General features: G+C 37.1%; 1 protein-coding gene across 7 annotated transcripts in view; it reads right to left on the bottom strand.

Moving 5' to 3' along the window:
* ZMYM2 (zinc finger MYM-type containing 2) overlaps nucleotides 1-17,293 on the bottom strand; it is an 86,257-nt gene that overhangs the window by 33,605 nt on the left and 35,359 nt on the right. For 6 of the 7 annotated variants that reach the window (XM_059493500.1, XM_059493503.1, XM_059493504.1 and 3 more), the window contains 4 exons: nucleotides 8,913-9,063; nucleotides 8,051-8,166; nucleotides 2,267-2,383; nucleotides 1,544-1,694 (listed from right to left, as the gene is read on the bottom strand). In XM_059493500.1, the coding sequence (XP_059349483.1) occupies nucleotides 1,544-1,694; nucleotides 2,267-2,383; nucleotides 8,051-8,166; nucleotides 8,913-9,063 (535 nt within the window). The remainder of the gene's footprint in view (nucleotides 1-1,543; nucleotides 1,695-2,266; nucleotides 2,384-8,050; nucleotides 8,167-8,912; nucleotides 9,064-17,293) is intronic. The other variant, XM_059493505.1, reaches the window with a different exon arrangement.

Below are 17,293 nucleotides of genomic sequence, written 5' to 3'. Positions count from 1 at the left end.
TGATCTACTTAATGGTGCTTTTGACTATCTTCTCTCTATTACTCATTGGTTCAGCAGCAAGCTGATAAACTTTGTCTTTATGGGAACATTTTGCACGTTCACCATCACAAATGTGGTATTTACCCTTGAGCTGGAAGTCCAGCACCTGCAAACTCAAGACCCGCACTGATACACCTGGCAACATATTCCTCCCACTCAGTATCTCTATTTAAACAGGAGACAGAGTTTTGATATCTTTTCTTCCTCAAATTTTCCCACAGGAAACACAAGTCCTCACTTACTTCAAGCATCCTCATACAGAAGTAGTAATGGCATAGGTGGCATTATGAATCCTACTCATTTCATTGTGACAGCCACCTGGCTTTAAACTGAAGGAGTAATAAATATTGACAGTAATAGAAACATATATTTTAATCTCCAGAAAAGTATCTTGCTCTTGTTTGAATGTATTCTGTGGAATTGTTTCAAACCTAGCTAGAGGTTGCTGAGCAATGCACTGATACACTGTAAGGCAGGGCCTTCATGTGTCTGTTTTTTACTCTCCAGCTATCACTTTCCAGTCCAGAACAAAACACTCCATTGTTCAGAAACAAAAGACTGCAAAGTACTGAGCTGTAAGGGAATGGCATGGAGGGAAGACTGCCTTCAGCCCTGCATTCCAACCCTTCCAGCTTAACAGGATCCTCCTACAAGTAAACTCTCATATCTACTATTTAATCTGCCTGCAAGTAGAAATCTTCCACAGAGGTCTTATCAAATGACATTGTAAGTGTTGTTGTTGTAACTAAAGAAAAACATATTCACCGTATTTGTGAATAATAGGTCATCCAAACTTGTAGTTAAACTTCTAAGATCATGATTAAATACCAGTATCAAAGAGAGCTCACCAGAAGTGGAAAGGATAGGTCCTTGTTAAAAATCTGTTTTACTGCTTTCTATTGAAACCATGCTTTAATGCAACTTAGAAGAAACCTAAGCCCATGGAGTTCCCTTTTACTTTGTTTTCTTTTTGAAAATCCAAGTAATTAGTCTAGCAAATTGTAGTGACAGTAATCAACACACAGCAATAGGCATCATTCAAGTTATTGCTTAAGTATCCATTCTAAGCCAACATAGAACTCCTACTGTTATACTTAATTTAGAAACTGCTAATCAAAGAGAAAGCTTGGTGTTCATCAGTGCAGGTAATGTTGTGTATGCACTACTGCATACATTTTTAAAAAAAGAATGAGCAATTTTTTGTGCATATGTATGTATGCAATGTGCATAAAGGCGTATGTAGTTAAACACACACACACTGAAAAGTGCTACCCTTAACCTAGACTAAGTGGTGAAAAGCTCTAAAGGCAGCTCAGATAAATTAAAAAGTACCTGCATTAATAATACCAGCTACAATGACTTCAATAACAGTAATGAGGAGACTTCTAGTTTACCCTCAAATACAACAGAATGAGTTGTAACCTTGAATCTTAACATATAAACAAAATAAGTAAACTGCAGTAGAACAACCAATACCTCAGGAAAAAACCAAACACATACATACCTTCACTGCAAAAGGGTCTTTTGATACCAGAGAAATTCACTGTTTCATGGAGCGTTTTCTCTTCCTGACAGTATTCACAGTATGTAACTATGCAATGCAGTTTCTTATAATCATCAGAACATGCTCTGCTGCAGAACTGATACACTTTGTTCTAAATGCAAAGTTGCAAAGCATCATGAATAAGGTTAATGGATAAAATCTTAAGGTCTAACTAGTACAACTTGAAATAATAGTTGCCATTAAGACAATTTACAAAGTAAACTGAATTGCGAACACATAATTAGAGTGTGACTTCTAATGCTAAAAATTCAGAAATCCCAATTAAGCTGACAGTGCTACAAATACTCATAATTTCACATGAAAACACTGAACAGAAAATATGCCACTCAATCTCAGCATATCCTCTTTAGATACTTGTCTCAGTTCATAAAGAAGTGTAATAATGGTATTTCATATCTACAATGAAAGCAGATTCCAGACTTACAGCTCATCTGAGAAAATACATTTTTTAAAATTACACAGATACTATTTATGAACAAAGACTTCTGCTTTTATCCATACTGAAATTAAATTATATTCTACAGAACCAGGTAGATTTTAACTGAGCTTTTTAAAAGAAACTTCAATACTTTATAAAATAGCTAGAAAAGCTGTATTAAAGTTCTAAGTTTAAACTTTTAAAACACATCATCAATCTAAGAATAATACCAACATCCCCCTTACCTCCCATTCCAGTACTTCTGGTTTTGAACAGAAAGAACTTTTGCAATAATTACATTTCAACTGAATATCACTGGGAGAGACGAACTGACCATTTGTTGAAGACTGAACACTGAGCGTCTGAAAAACATAAATATATATACATACATCACTGAGAAAAACAAGTTACTTTTAAAATGTGGGTTTTTTTCAATTAAGCTTACAGTGTTTTGAGAATTCAGGAGTTTATAAATAAACTCAAGAACATTTCTGGCAAAAGCACAGCAAGTTGGTTCTTTACCTTAATTCCTTTTCCCATGTCATCTCAGATTTCTCAACTTTGAATCATTACCCTTACTTCCACCATAATTACTTTAAGTCATATTTTTTTACCTTACCTTTCTTATGCCTTTTATTTAAGGGTTAACACAGTTTTTGTAAAAATAAACAAAAAAATATCCCCAAACTGAATGCTTTTGTTAATCACAAAACATACTTTCATATAAAAACATTTCACAGCTTGTATTGTTTTGGTGACAGACCAAGACCAACAAACAAATGTTTTCAAAGCCAAACCTCACCAAGGCAGATTATCAACATCTTATGTAAGCATACCACTTGAAAATACAACTACTAAAGTAAAAGGCTTTCAGTGAGAAACCTCACATCAACTCAGTTTAAGAATAAACTAGCTAACAGTCCTAAGTAGCCTCAATCCCATGGCAGGAAGATGCAATTATTCACACAACCAGCCCCAAAACAATCCAGGGGTTTAAAAATACTAAAGAATGCATGTGTAAGTATGAGAATTTAATTCTGTAACTGAGATATTTCTTTAGTGCACTTCTGCAGCAATCAGTAAATAAAAGAACTCAATTATACAGTACCTGTACCTTTCAGTATGTCTTATATGTGCCAACAGAATAGAGTGTTTTTGCAAATTCCCTAAATAAGCAAGAACTATTGGTGTATTATAGATGTGATGTTCAAGACAAAGATCTGAATCAGCAGGAATCACAGACACTTGAATCCAGGACAACTTTCTTACATCTGTCTTCTCAACAAACTTTCCCACACTATTTGCAACAGAACAACTATATTTAAATACAAATTCTCTTCAGATAGATTTGTTACTACCTCTCCACTGTGTAACAGTGAAAATTCAAAACATTTCTGTTACAGGACACTTTTCTTCAGACTCTTATGTTAGTAAGGGTTCACCTACACTAAAAACAATTTAAAACTAGGTTGAGACTTATTGCTGATATAAACCCTGATCTATGTGGGCTGCTACTGCTGAGTGCTAGCTGGCAGTGCAAACTTTACCATTTTATGCAGATGCATTAACTCTGTGTCAAGAGTCTGCAGACATTAAGTAGTCATGGATATTCCACAAGCACAGGCAGGACCTGAGACCCAACTACCAGGCAGCAGAAAGACGACACCTTTACTCAATGGTCCATCAGCCTGTAACAACTTTTTATATATATAACGTCTACAACAACTTTTTTCTGATGCCTACACACAATATTATCACATTTCTCCCATTATACCCAGCAAATGTCCCTGTGGCTCAGCAAGGTTTCCTTCACTTTGGCTGCTCTAAATAACTGAAGACTTGCATACATGAGAGCCACAAAGGCATGTTTACTGCAAGGTCCAATCTGTGCACTTCTGCTTCTGCAGGTGTCCTCACAGAGCAAACACCATGCTTGACACATGCTGCTCTGTGCTTTATGGAAGCCCTAGAAACTCTCATTGGAAATGAAAAGAACTCAGGAATACCCAGCATCTCCAGCTCAGGAATGAAGGAGATGCAAAGAACTAGCAGATGTGACAACTTGTACAGAAACACTGAAGACAGACAGAGGAATGAAGATGAAATATACTAAATGATCATCAAATGAAAAGCAATCCTTATCTTTCACATTTGTAGTTATTTTTAAATATGGGACCCAAACATCCTATTGTGAGGGCTATAAGTTAAAAGTAAAACATAGTTTTCAGTTGTTTTCTGAGGTATGCCACAGTTACCTTCTTTTATTTCTTTCCATTACTGTTTACTGGGGTAGAAACTCAGACTCACAAAGTTTGGGAGCTGATAATTGAAAAATAACAAAAAGCTAGAGAAGTGAGAATAACAAAGACTGAGACTATTTCAAATTAGTATTTGTTTTAAAGGAAACTTATGCATAACTATAAATATAAGTTCAATAACTTATAAGTAGTTATATTTAGAAGTAATAACATTAACATTATTACATCTAAAAAACCCCCCAAATCAATTCTTTTTATCATTAGGTCCTCTGGTTAACTAAATATTTTTCTGGAAAAATCTGGAAAGAACTGAATTTATATTGCTGAAAGTTATAAACCAAGCAGAAGATGGTTTTTAAATCAAGTTAATGAAAACATTGTTTTGTATGCCTCTTTAAAGTTTCAGTTACTCTGCTTAAAATTAAAGACTGCTTCTGCATTGTATTTTGAGCCAAGATGACATGCATGTAATATTTTCACCATCTTGCTTTACTTCTAACTTACAAGGTACTTAAAGTACCCTCAGGAATTATTTGGGGGCATAATTACACATAAGGAATAATAAAAGAAAAAAAGATTATAAATTCCTTAAAATCTTTCACCAGTCACCCTGAACACAAAGCTTTATCTATGCTGTGTTGTATCAAAGACATCTTTGAAGTTATGTACCTATGTTTGTTCTTTTGAGAGCCTGCCCTGAATAACAAAAGCATGAGAAGTGCAAGCAAAGCAAAAAAACCATTGCCAAGCCCTCTTCAGCCTTCAATGCAACCAGCTCAAACTGCTCTAAGCTGCCAGTTTAATGATGAACACTGGGCAGGCACAGCCCAGGACCTTCTGAGAAGGCCACCACAGCTGCACAGCTTCTGCCCTGCCCCTGCAGCTTATGTGACAGAAGGTTATCCTTGCTCACAGCAACATGAAATCAAATTGTGGAAACATTTCTGTACACAAGTGTACATGTAGAAGAGCTAGTAGGCAGCCAAACTGAGGTTAGGTGTTTTTTCCAGCTGAGAAAAAAAACCTCAAAGCTTTGAAAGAATCAAGTTTTTCTTAATGCACATGAGAGAAGCACTTATGAGAAATCTTCTACACGCTGTCATTCATTAGGACTGTTCCATAAGCAAAATCAATGGAACTAAATTAAATAGGGAAGGAACCAAACTTCTTCCCCTGCACTCATGCACACACAGACCTTCCAGCTTAGCCATGGAAGGCATATTTTTATTATTAACAAATTTAAAAGAGTGTTTGTCTGTGTGCACACACATGTATAAGAGACATGCAACATATATAGCCAAGAACACTTGCAGGCACCATCACAATGGTGAAAGAGCATCAGTGAATAACCAGGGAGAGTAACCTGCTAAAAACTATTGTACTTGTAATTCTTACCCATACTGGTCCTACAATTCTCCAAATACATCCATAAATTGGAAGCAAAGCCCAAACCAGCTAAAGCTTGAACACAAATTTTGTACAGACTTGTGTTCTGCCAGACAGCTTGTACTGTCAGACATTTACACAGCTGCTAACTCTGCCTCCATGTTCACAATAAATAATCAATAGTTTATTTTTCCCTTAACAGCAAGATCTTCAACTGACCTAGTAAAGGTATCAGTATCAATACTGGTTTAAAACAATACACCTTGGGAACAGTTCCATCTTTAACTCTGCATTAACAACCTCCAAGACAGAATGTGGAAGACAAGATTCAGTCCCACTGCTCTACCACCAACTACCAAACAAAAACACATAAAGCAGGCTGTTATCTCTCTTTTACTCTTTCTTACAAGACTAAATGCTCTTACAGGCTGCTCAAAGGAGAATGCAGATATGGACATAAACTGTACAACATGTAGCTCAGCTGAATCTTCCCAATATTTCAATCCATTAAAAGAACAACTAGCTAGAAACAAAAGGTTATTTGTAAGACGCAATTGTAATCAATCCTGAAATTCTGTAAAACAAACGTACCCATTTGTAAACCAAAAGGACTAAAAGCTCTGCAGAAGGGAAGAAACACAGGCCTGAGATAGCAATTATTCTGTTTTGTGAAGGATAACCCTTAAAGAAAAAAGTCTAGGAAGAGCAGGCAAAGCAGGAAAAGGGGATGAATATGAAGGCAGAAAACTAAAATAAGAGTTATCTCCATTAACACTAAAAATATGGAGTATTTTTACCATAGTAAATTGACCATTTTTTCAATTTCATTTTTTCAGTTCTCAATAAGTTCAATACCATACGTGTCACTTAGGTACAAGAGAAGCCTCAAGGGAACACTAACAGTGCTCACATTGTGGTATACCATCCTTTCCACCTAAATACTAAATGAACAGAACAAAGAAGTTGTTCTCATACATTCAAGTCTAGCCTCCTGTGAATATATTTTATTTTTTTACACAGTGACTATACAAAAGCTATGAGAAGTTAAAATCCGACAATGGTGGTAACTGTGAGCAAATAACAACCTACTCATTCTTGGTCCTTACTGAGAACTCACAGACTGCAAGGCTGCTTTAGTTAAATTTCACTACAACCCTGACAGGAGATCTACGTGCAGCACTGAGACTGCAGCAGAAGCATGAGCACAAGGACTCAGTAAGACCACGAACCCACAGCCAGCATTACATGATCTGGCAGTTCTATTCAATAATGTTGCTTAATGCTGACTTATGTGCAAATCCAAGAAGGGCCAGGTTGAATTTGTCATTCCCTGGCTGGATTTGTTCTGAGAGTTCTTGGGGATGCAACTGATTGTAAAATCACATACAATAAAATAGATGTTAGATGAGTTTGCACTGAGTATTACAGTCTGTCATCACATACTAACAATACTCAGGGATTCTGTTAATGAGTTCCATTGACAGACACCTACTAAACTGGTTATGATGGAAAGAGAACATGGCTACATGACAGAGGTCCTACCCAGGGTATATTAAAGAAGCAATTGAAAGACCAGTTTGCTGTCCAGTTGACAGAAAACAGCAAAGTTCAATGACAAATGGGAAAACCCTGTGTGGGTGTAATTCTTCAACAACACATGAGGAAGCAATTATCAATTATCCTGCGTAAATCTGGGAAAAATGCTTTTACATACAAAAATTGAAACATATTATTTTAAAATATCCTTTGATCACCAAGAGATTAATGGCTATGAAACGTTTCACTTGTGCTTTAACCTTGATTCATGCTGAAAATACGACACTTTCAACAAGCAGAGCAGCATCACCCAGAGTGCATGTCATTAGCCTAGCAACACCCCCCCCCCCAAGTTTTGGGTCACAATTTAAACAGCTGGTATTGTCCATAAATAAAATGGTTGAGGCTCTAATCTTCCATTTCAGAAGGAATAATTTTTCTCCATGGCAAACCTTTGTTAGTTCTACATGCAATATGAGAATTTTGTTATTGGGTTTAGTACAAAAGAAGCTAAATTTGTTGACTGTCAACATAAAACAGCAAGGTTCACATCTATGAAGAGGCTTAGGTGCTAAGGTGGAAAAAGGAAGATGAGCAGTGATACAGCTTTGTGCTTTCTAACAATATAAAGCAGAAATTGGTAAGTTTTTATAAGCTTAAGACAGCAGCTAGTGTTATTATGAAACAGCCCTTTGATCAAAGAAAATGTTATGAGCCAGGAGCACCTGCAATGTTAATTGTAACTCTCAAGCATGTATACACAAGCAAGTTAGCTTAATATTCAAATACTTAACACCAACACAGGCACACAAATATTTAGGGGGGAAAAGATTTAACACAACAGCTAACCTGAAATTTAGCTACACAACTGGAACTGCAAAAGTTGTACAGTTTTCCATCAGGCATTGTGGCTTGATATTGAGGTAATGAGTTTCGCTTACAAAAGTGGCAAATAATTTCCATACCTAAAAGAAAAACGCAGTTTACAAACAAAATAAACACAAAATAAAAGGAAAAAAAGGTATTACAGGTGAGCCCTTTTTGGCTTTTCAATGCAGAAAACTAAGATTAAAGTCTGTTTTCCAGTCAGTTTCTACAAGTCACACAAAGCAAAAAAAAATTACAGAAGTTTGGATAAATTCTTTCACTAAAGATCAGTACTAAATATGAAAACACCTTCCTCCGTAAAATTCACTGGAGCATTTTCAACTTCAAGTTGAGATCTGCTTTGCATACTGAAGAAAACATGTTTTGAATTATTTACTGGATCAAAAACTTTACCTAGAGAATATCTATATGCATTATAACTATCTCCCTTCTTATCCATCTCTTGCTTGACTGAAAAAAATCCAGGTGGGATTAATATGAGAATTCAGAGAATATGAATTCACATGCCAAAAACCTGCACTACCATCCTGTGACACAGCAGAGCACATTATGCTTCAGCATTTTTTTCACAGGAAGCCTTAGGACAGTTGAAAATTCTTTCCAACATCACAAAAAAAAGCCCAGTGAGGAAAATAAATCCTCATGGGTTCATTTACTGGTGTTCAACAGAAGATGTTTTGGGTTTTTTTAAATGAAGTTAAAAACTATAAAGTCACATCTGCAGAGACTATAACTGTAAAACAAATGCACCCACCCCCAGTGTTCAAATTTAAAAAAAGTCTACTCTTAGCAGTGATGAAAACCCATCATCCTTTTCACTTACTTTGTGATTTTGCATATTTTGATTTGTGTGTGTTCATGCATACAGCTGAGCAGTATGGCTCCATATATCCATTAGGTCCTATGCACTGAGTCATGTCAAAAAACCTGCACTGAGCTCTGCAGCCAGTACAAGATGTTAATTGGCCACATTTCTAAAACATAAAACAAAGCAAAACAATGCATTAGTTAAAACTATGCTGGCTTTTAACTTAAATTTTAGTCTAAAACCAAAAATCAAAACAAATGATAAGTTTTATTTCTGTCATCTGCTCTCTCATCAGATCCCTCCTATATTAACTCTCCTGATCATCCATCCCCTCAAGAGCATTCAGCACTCAGGTTGTGTCTTTTACTCCTGGGCAAAAGCTAGCTAAAAATAACCTTCTGTGTAAAGACACACACATACACACACACCCTTCAAAAAACTCAAACCAACCAAAACATCCCAATTCCATTGCAAATCTCACCATCTGCAAACTGAACTGTGGAAAGAGTGTGCAACAAGTCATGCTGAATTGAAGAGTTTCAAAGAACTCTATTCCTCTCTCCTTGTTGATGGGACAGTGCTTGTAAGGAAAGTAACAGGAATCTGGCATGGCTAATGTCATTCATGGAATGGGTAAGCTTAGAAAAAGACTCCTTTTGGTCCAACCTCCCTGTTCAAGCAGGGCCTTCCCAGAGCACATGGCACAGGATTGCATCCCAGATGGTTCATGAATACCTCCAGTGAGGGAGACTCCATAACTTCCCTGGGCAAACTGCTCCATTGTGCAGTCACCTGCACAGCAAAGTTATGAATATGAAGAATAAACAAACTCTGGGGAGGAAAAAATTCTATCCACAATCCTCCAAGCAGGAGGAACACACTGCAGAGGTTCTACGCTCAAGTGTGACTCCATAAACCTGATAACAGACTCGATTTTGACATCTCTCAACACAGCAGTCAGTTCATCAGCAGTTTTCCACAGAACAGAACAAACATTCTATAAAAAGCACAGAAAAAGCTCCACAGAGCAGGAATACCAATGACACAGTCAACATACAAAATCAATAATTCTGATGTGCTACATGTATTACATATGCCAGTGTTAGGCAAATATCTCAAGCATGATAAAGCAGGTTTCAGGAAAAATATCTAGACCCCTTCTCTGCCCATAGAAATAGTATCATGGTTTTGACAGTGATGGAGTAAATTCCTCACCAAACATGATGGGCCGCCTACTAGACAGACTCTCACCTTACTAAGTATTAGAAAATTGTCACTTAAGCACTTAAGATCTCTTCCCTTCCAAAGAAATTATTTTAGCACTCTCTCTCCCTCTTTCCCTATTCTCAAGGATGGAAAGGAGAAGGAAAGACAAAGCATGTTTCATAGGTGCTCCCCTTTGTTCAAGTGAGAGAAGCTTCAGAAGATATCTTTGCTCTTCCTATTTTTTCAGTAGTTAAATTTGAAAACCAGTAAACCAGTTAAATCCAATCTTACAGAAAACTAGAGATGAAATTTTTGGGTTTATAATGTCATCTTTCCTATTCTAAGAGCATCCACACAAAAACATGCAAATCCACATGTGCCTGTGACACAAAATCAAATGTAGCACCTTGCAGAGTCCAGTAAAATTTCCACACAACTTCACAATTTCCACATGCTGTTTTGATGAAACCTTTGCTGGGGGTTTCCTCCAGAAAGGAGTACCTGTCATACCAAACTCCTACCTAGAAGAAGGTATAAAATACAACTCTAGGATACTTCCTTCCTATTGTAATTTTTTTCCACTTGCCTTTAAACAAGTTACTCAGGACATCATTATCTTCCTAAAATTGGCAAAATTCACACTTAGTAGCAAGACCAAAATGTAGCAGTTATATTGTTCTGTGAGCTGGAACTCTTCTGCTGCTATACATTCAGCTCCTCTGGCAGGCTAATAAACAAAAGCAGGGCATCCAGAAACCACTGAGTTATATTGCTAGTAATACAGGAGGAGGCTACAACTTAGAAAGGATTCCTTGGAACATGATTAATGAACAACCACCACAAAAAAATCTGCTTGCACAAATATCCTTAAGAGCCACAGATTAACCCCAAATGTAAATCTAGAAGCATTGATGCAAATATGCTGGCAAATAACTAAGAGCATTCAGCAATATGATCAGAAAACAACACACAGGCAAATGAAGCTTTCACAAGTCCTATCTCCAAAAGAGAAATCCAACAGAGGCTACAGTGATTTCAAGAGACAGCAAGACAAAAGTATAAGTTTTAATAAATGAATTTATAGTAAACTGATCAGAGCATAATCAGAAAAAAATTCATTGTGTCAGTAAAATACGCGTTTCAACAAAAATTCCTGGAAAGCAGAAATAGCTTTTGCTAACTATCATCTCAAATACCTCCTCATTTATGTCATATCAAAAAAAGGATCATGCATAGAAAAACAGTGCAACAGCAGGTCAATCACTTCCAAATTTCATACATCTTCTAAATACAGGAGTTGTTTACTGACTTCACCCCATCTCTTTAGATTTAAAAGCAAGAAAAAAATGTATTTCTATCTAGTAATAACCTAGAAAACCTAGATCTAGTTTATCAAGACTACAAAGACTAAGAATTCCCAAAAAACATGTCAACTATGCAGAAGATTCTGTGGGTAAGAGCAAAACTGTAATAACATAGCCATCATTTTATTCTTGTAGTAACAACTAAAAAGAATATTTGGGCATTTCTACATTATTAGAAATTTAAACATATTGTTACACAAGTGAAGAAGACAGGGCATGGTGGAAAAAAAGAAAACTAGAAAGTCCAACCCTTCTTTAAATGTATTGCTCCCAAAACGTTGTAATCATCATCTCCCTCAAGCAAAACATTTTTCTTGCATTTTTATTATCTTTCCAGCACTCCCTAAACTTCCAAGTTCAAACATTAAAATAATTTTTAAAAACCCAGGGAATACCACACTATTATTAAAGAAAGATTAATGCATACCTGAAAGTATTCAATCAGTGCTATACATGTGTCTCAAACATTATTTTTTTAAGAGTCTAACCCAACAACTTCCTCCAATGACAATATCAACAGAGAGCCTCACTGTATCTCTAATGTTTTTGAAAACCCATAATGCAAACAAAGAATTTTTATTCTGTTCATAAGTGTGAAATTTCCAGATGAGACTATCAAATTTCTCAGCTAACTTACATTTCTACCCTCAAATTCTTCCCAACATAATCTCTTTCATCTCTAAGAATCTGCAGTATTTTCATTCTGCAGATAAAGTAACATTTGCAAATCCTTTCTCTCAAAGCATCATTCTAGCTGCCATAAACAAAGAGAAGATACACTAAAATTAAGGAGAGGAAATACAGAGGGTCAAAGAGCATTCTTATGAGGTAAGGATTTTTGGCCTGGAAACAAGATAGCTCAGGAGAATAATGACAGAACCAAAAATGGTATTATGTGGGGCACAATGGATCAACTGCTCAGTGTATTTTCCAGTATTAAAAACTACAAAAAAAATCACATGAATATCAACAGAAATTTGAAAATAAACAGGAGACATTTCTTCATGTGACAAATAGCAGATCAGCAGAACCCCTTTCCAAAGAGTGTCATGGATGCAAGAATTGTTTGTATGCGTTCACAAGGAGACTGGACAAGCACTAACTAAAGAGATTTGCCAAAAATAGCATACAGGAACATCACATGAAGTTCAAGGGATGCCCTGACCTTAGAGAGTCAGAAGCCAAGAGAATGCTCAGAGGAAAATATTCTAAGTTCCTGCTCTGGTCATACTCTTCCATTTATGCCCACTTACATCACTGCAGGAGTTTCAATCCCTAATCAGAACCATTACAGCTTTCTCAGGTTCTCACTACAGTGCATACTTAATATTTTAATTATCCTCAAGGAAAAGTGGGTGTTTAGAAAAGAAATGAAGGAAAACTTATAATTGTATCAATGTTGTTGATAATTCACAGCAGGATGGAAAAAGATCTTCACCGGCAGAGGAAAACCAGAACAAAATACCAAAATCTTCACTGGTAACTAAGCAAAGAGGGAACAAATAAGGCAAAACTCCTGAGGCTTTGTTTTAAAAATCACTGCTTCCTTCTTTGTTTCAGAAGAAGAAAATCACAGAGTCATACAGACTGGAGGAGAGCTCCTGAGGTGAAATGCAGCCTCCTGCTCAAAGCAGGTCCAGAGGTGTTTGCTCATCATCTTGTCCAGTCAAATCTGAGTATCTGCAAGGACAAACACTCCCAAAACCCCTCAGGAGGATTTCACCATCCTTATAGGAGAGGAAAAAACAAAACAAAACACACACCAAAAAAAAAATTCCCAAACCAAAAAACCCACTGCCAAAAACCAACCAACCAACTGAAAAAAAACCCACAACAAAAAACAAAAACAAACCGCCTTTTTCTTTATCTAAGTAAGTTTCCCCTTGTTTTCAAGTTGTGTCTCTTGTTAAGAGTTCAACTTTGTCTTCCTCTGTCTCCTCCCATTAGATAACTCATCCCCCTTTATGCTTCTCAGGCTTGAACAAAGCAACCTCTCCTGAGCCTGTCCTACTAAGTCAGGTTCTCCAGCCATCCAAGCATCTTGGTAGCCCTCCACTGAACTCCCACCAGCATGCCAATGCCTTTCATTCTGTCAAACCCAGAACTGCCCACTGTGCCCTAGATGAAGTCTCAAGAGCAGAAGGACAGAGGGGTGGCCCACAAAGATCACCTCCCCTGTCCTGCTGGCTGTACTCTTGCAAATATCCTTGGTGACACTAAAAAACTTAAATGGATGTGTTCCTCAAGGAGCTGCTCCAGGTGACCCTGTTTGAGCTGGGGGTGGACAAGATGACCTCCAGAGGTCAGGCATTTTATGAGACAACCCAGGACCCAGCTGGTCATCTTTCCTGCAAGGGCACACTCCTAACCCCAGTTCAGCTTCTCCACTGGGATGCCCAAGTCTTTTTCTCCAAAGCTGCTTTCTGGGCAATTAGCTTTCATTTCAGATCAAGCATTAGATTCATTTTGTGCTCCTGCCTCTTGACAAAACCTGCAAATTCAAACTAGCTTCAGTTTCAAGTTTCCTTCAACGGTGAAATTAACACAAAACCAATCTGCAAGAGAAAGTATCAAGCACTGCAAGTTCACATCTATCTACAGCATCCTATGAAAACATGCACATTTGAGGACTGTGATTTCAAGAAAAACTGAAGTTAAAACACATTCAAATTAGTAAGAAAAACTGTATCTAAGATACTAAGTATAAATAAACAAAGCCAATCCAGAAGCAAAATTTCAAGCTAATAAAGGCACAGTGCCCTCTGAGGGAAAGCCTGATGCACAGTAGTCTGACTACATCTCTCCTTCACTACTACACCTAGTTTCTGCATTGAGATGACCTAATTTTCACTAGATCCTATTGCATGTTTGACCTCTTCCAAAGCATAAAGTCTATGGCTGATGAAGAAGTCTGAAAATTCTTCTCATTGTATTTGATTCTAAACTCACTCATTCTTTCATGACTTGTTCATATATCCTTAGAGACTTAATTCCAGAAGGTCTATTTCATTATAGGTATCTCATGAGAGATACCAGACATTAAACAATGTGATATGAAAACTCTTGCAAGTCATGAGTTGTAGATATATTTTTCCATTCACTAGTACAGTGTTCAACTCAAATGGACAGCTACAGAAGCAGCTATCCAAATGCAAGACAAAGCAGATGAATGTGGCATATTCCAGAACAGAAAGAACTGCTTCAACAAAAATACTAATTCCTGGGAAAAAAATTCACTTAAAAGGTTTCTGAGGAATTTTTATTCTTGCTACTATCAGCAACTATGATTTTAGAAGGAATCTTGACCTTCCTTTACATCTTACTGAAAAGGATCATGTAAGCTGAAGTCTAGAGCTCTTGCTGCATGTACCATACAAAGAATAAAGATCAAGCTCCAAAATAAATGTCAGACCAATACCATAAGTTCACAGCATATTAGAAGCCTCATTTCTGCTTGCAACTGGGACTAACGAGAGTCTCTGTTCTTCAACCTTCTGGCTGCAACAGTACTTCAATAAAGCTACTACTGCCTTGAATCTAGGCATCTGTGCTAGACACTTTTATTCTTGACTGAAAAAAAAGCAGTATCATCTGCTTTGTCTGCCGTGACAAGGCTAAGAGAGCATGATGAAGGATATGCCAAGGTGTAAGAGAGCATTCTTGCTACAGCTTCTCCTATGCAAGGGCCAGAAAATACCAGAACAGCAGCTGATTGCCACAATGCTATGTAGCAGCCCTAAGATTTGCTTCCAGTTAAAGAAAATTCTTTGTAGTCAAAACTCCATGGAAAAACACATTGTTAAATACTTCTCAATCCAGGCAAACCTCCCTGGTAGTAGAATAAGAGGTTTGGATTAGAATGAAGAAAAACACCAAGAGATTCCAGGACAGAAACTTAGTATGCCTGTATTCAAACAGAAAAGGAGAAAGAAAACAGCATTTTATATAAGTAGAAAAGCAGATGCATTTGCTACATGGAATTTTATGATAACTGAGATCCCTCAGAAAGGTCATTGAGAAAACAGCAGCTAAACTACTTCAGGTTCATTTGAAAGGATGGTCTGATGGAACCTGAGACAACATGCATGTCCAAGAAAAGAACCAGATATCAGTAGAATCTGTACCAGCAAAGAAAGAAGACATTGTATAATTTATTTTCTCATAAAATATTGCATCCAAATCATCCCTCCCCCAAGAGTAACAAGTGTAAACTCTTCCTTAAAAGCATGTGCCCAAGTCCTCAGAGGAAAAGATGAAGCAATTGCTTTTGTGGGCCTTGAACACCAAGTGAGTTATGTTTACATTCCATCAGCTGAACTCTGCAAAACCATCGATAACTTGTCCAGTATTTTCCCTGGCATCCCCAACTGCCAGTGCTCTTTTTGCTGGTTTTGTTCCCACACTCAAGACACTTGTCTTCGCGTCTCTGAGAAAGGCAGAGCTGAAAACACCTGCCTCAAAAAGCAAGTTACTTCTACATTAACTGAATGTTTCAGCTGCTTCTGTCCTGCCTTTTCTCTCTTTCCCCCAACCCCACCCAGGTAATTACCCCAGGTACACCAGTGCATGGATGTGGTTATATCCACCATAACTATGATACCTAGTCAGGCAACTTCCTTGCTTCCTCTTTGCAGGAAGCTCCTGTGCTGCCACTCAAATCACAGCTCACATTTGACAGCCTATGTAGCCTTCTTCAGAACTATAAAGCCATTTTAACATTTCTGATGCACCCATCTATTTTTATCCTCTAAAACAGCTACATAATAGTATTCTCAACAGTTATGATAAACTATATTCAGATGTCTAAGGAATCTGGTACCACAATTTTTACTGAACAGCAGCAAATTCTACAGCTGGAAGACAAGACTTTTAAAGAAAAAATGGCAAAATAAATGGTCCCAGAAAGCAGGAGTGAATAAACAGTAAAAGAAAAGGCAGAACAGGATAGTTTCTAATAGTCAGTTTGCATCAGAGATGCAAGACACCTGGGGTCATAAATACCAACAGGTCTCAAAAAAGCTCCCCATATCACTAAGCAGGAAGAAAGAAGAAATTATTATTCCTTGGTTGATAAAGATTTTGGTCTTTTAACCATGTTAGATGGGATAAACAGCATCTAGCTATCTCCATTTGTAGAAGTGTGCACAGTATGAGACAACAGTATGATCAGAGATTACTTAATACCAAACTGAGTATTACCTGAACCTAAAAGAAGTGGTTTACTATATGATGAAGAAACTCCACTATTACACCAGTTTGATTTGGCTGAAACCACAGAACTTCTCTAAGAGTGACCAAAATTTAAAAAAAAAAAGTCAGTATTTCTAACATTTCAAGGTAAGTGGGCTGTTCAACTCTAACAATTACTGACTCTGTCAAGAGTACTTACTCTTGAAACAGACACTTGGAAATGAGAGTTTATAAAACAGTAAAAACAACAGGAAGTGGTAGATTTTGTAGTTCATTGTACTATCAAGACAAAAAGGAAGACAGGAAGGACACTGTCTTAACAGCAAAGAAGCACAGAAAAAAAACCTCGACGCTGCAGGGGACAGGACAAAGTTGAAAACCCTAGATGCTTCACTGAAGTCTTAAGTGGCAGGACATTCTATCACAGCATTTATACCAGTAGATAACAAGACACTTTATGAGGCTAAGTAGAAACTCTATGCAAGCAATTAATTGTTAGCTGCAGAACTGACATGCATATTATTGTATACAGGGAAGGCTCTTAAAACCCTGCAAAGAGATAAAATAGACAAATGAGTTTAAAGAGTTTCACAAAAGCAGTTCCTTGGCAAGGAGCTGAAACTGAACAAGGCAGCA

The sequence above is a fragment of the Ammospiza nelsoni genome, chromosome 2, assembly GCF_027579445.1.
Source record: "Ammospiza nelsoni isolate bAmmNel1 chromosome 2, bAmmNel1.pri, whole genome shotgun sequence".
Classification (NCBI taxonomy): domain Eukaryota; kingdom Metazoa; phylum Chordata; class Aves; order Passeriformes; family Passerellidae; genus Ammospiza; species Ammospiza nelsoni.
This window is presented reverse-complemented; position numbering and strand designations above follow the sequence as displayed.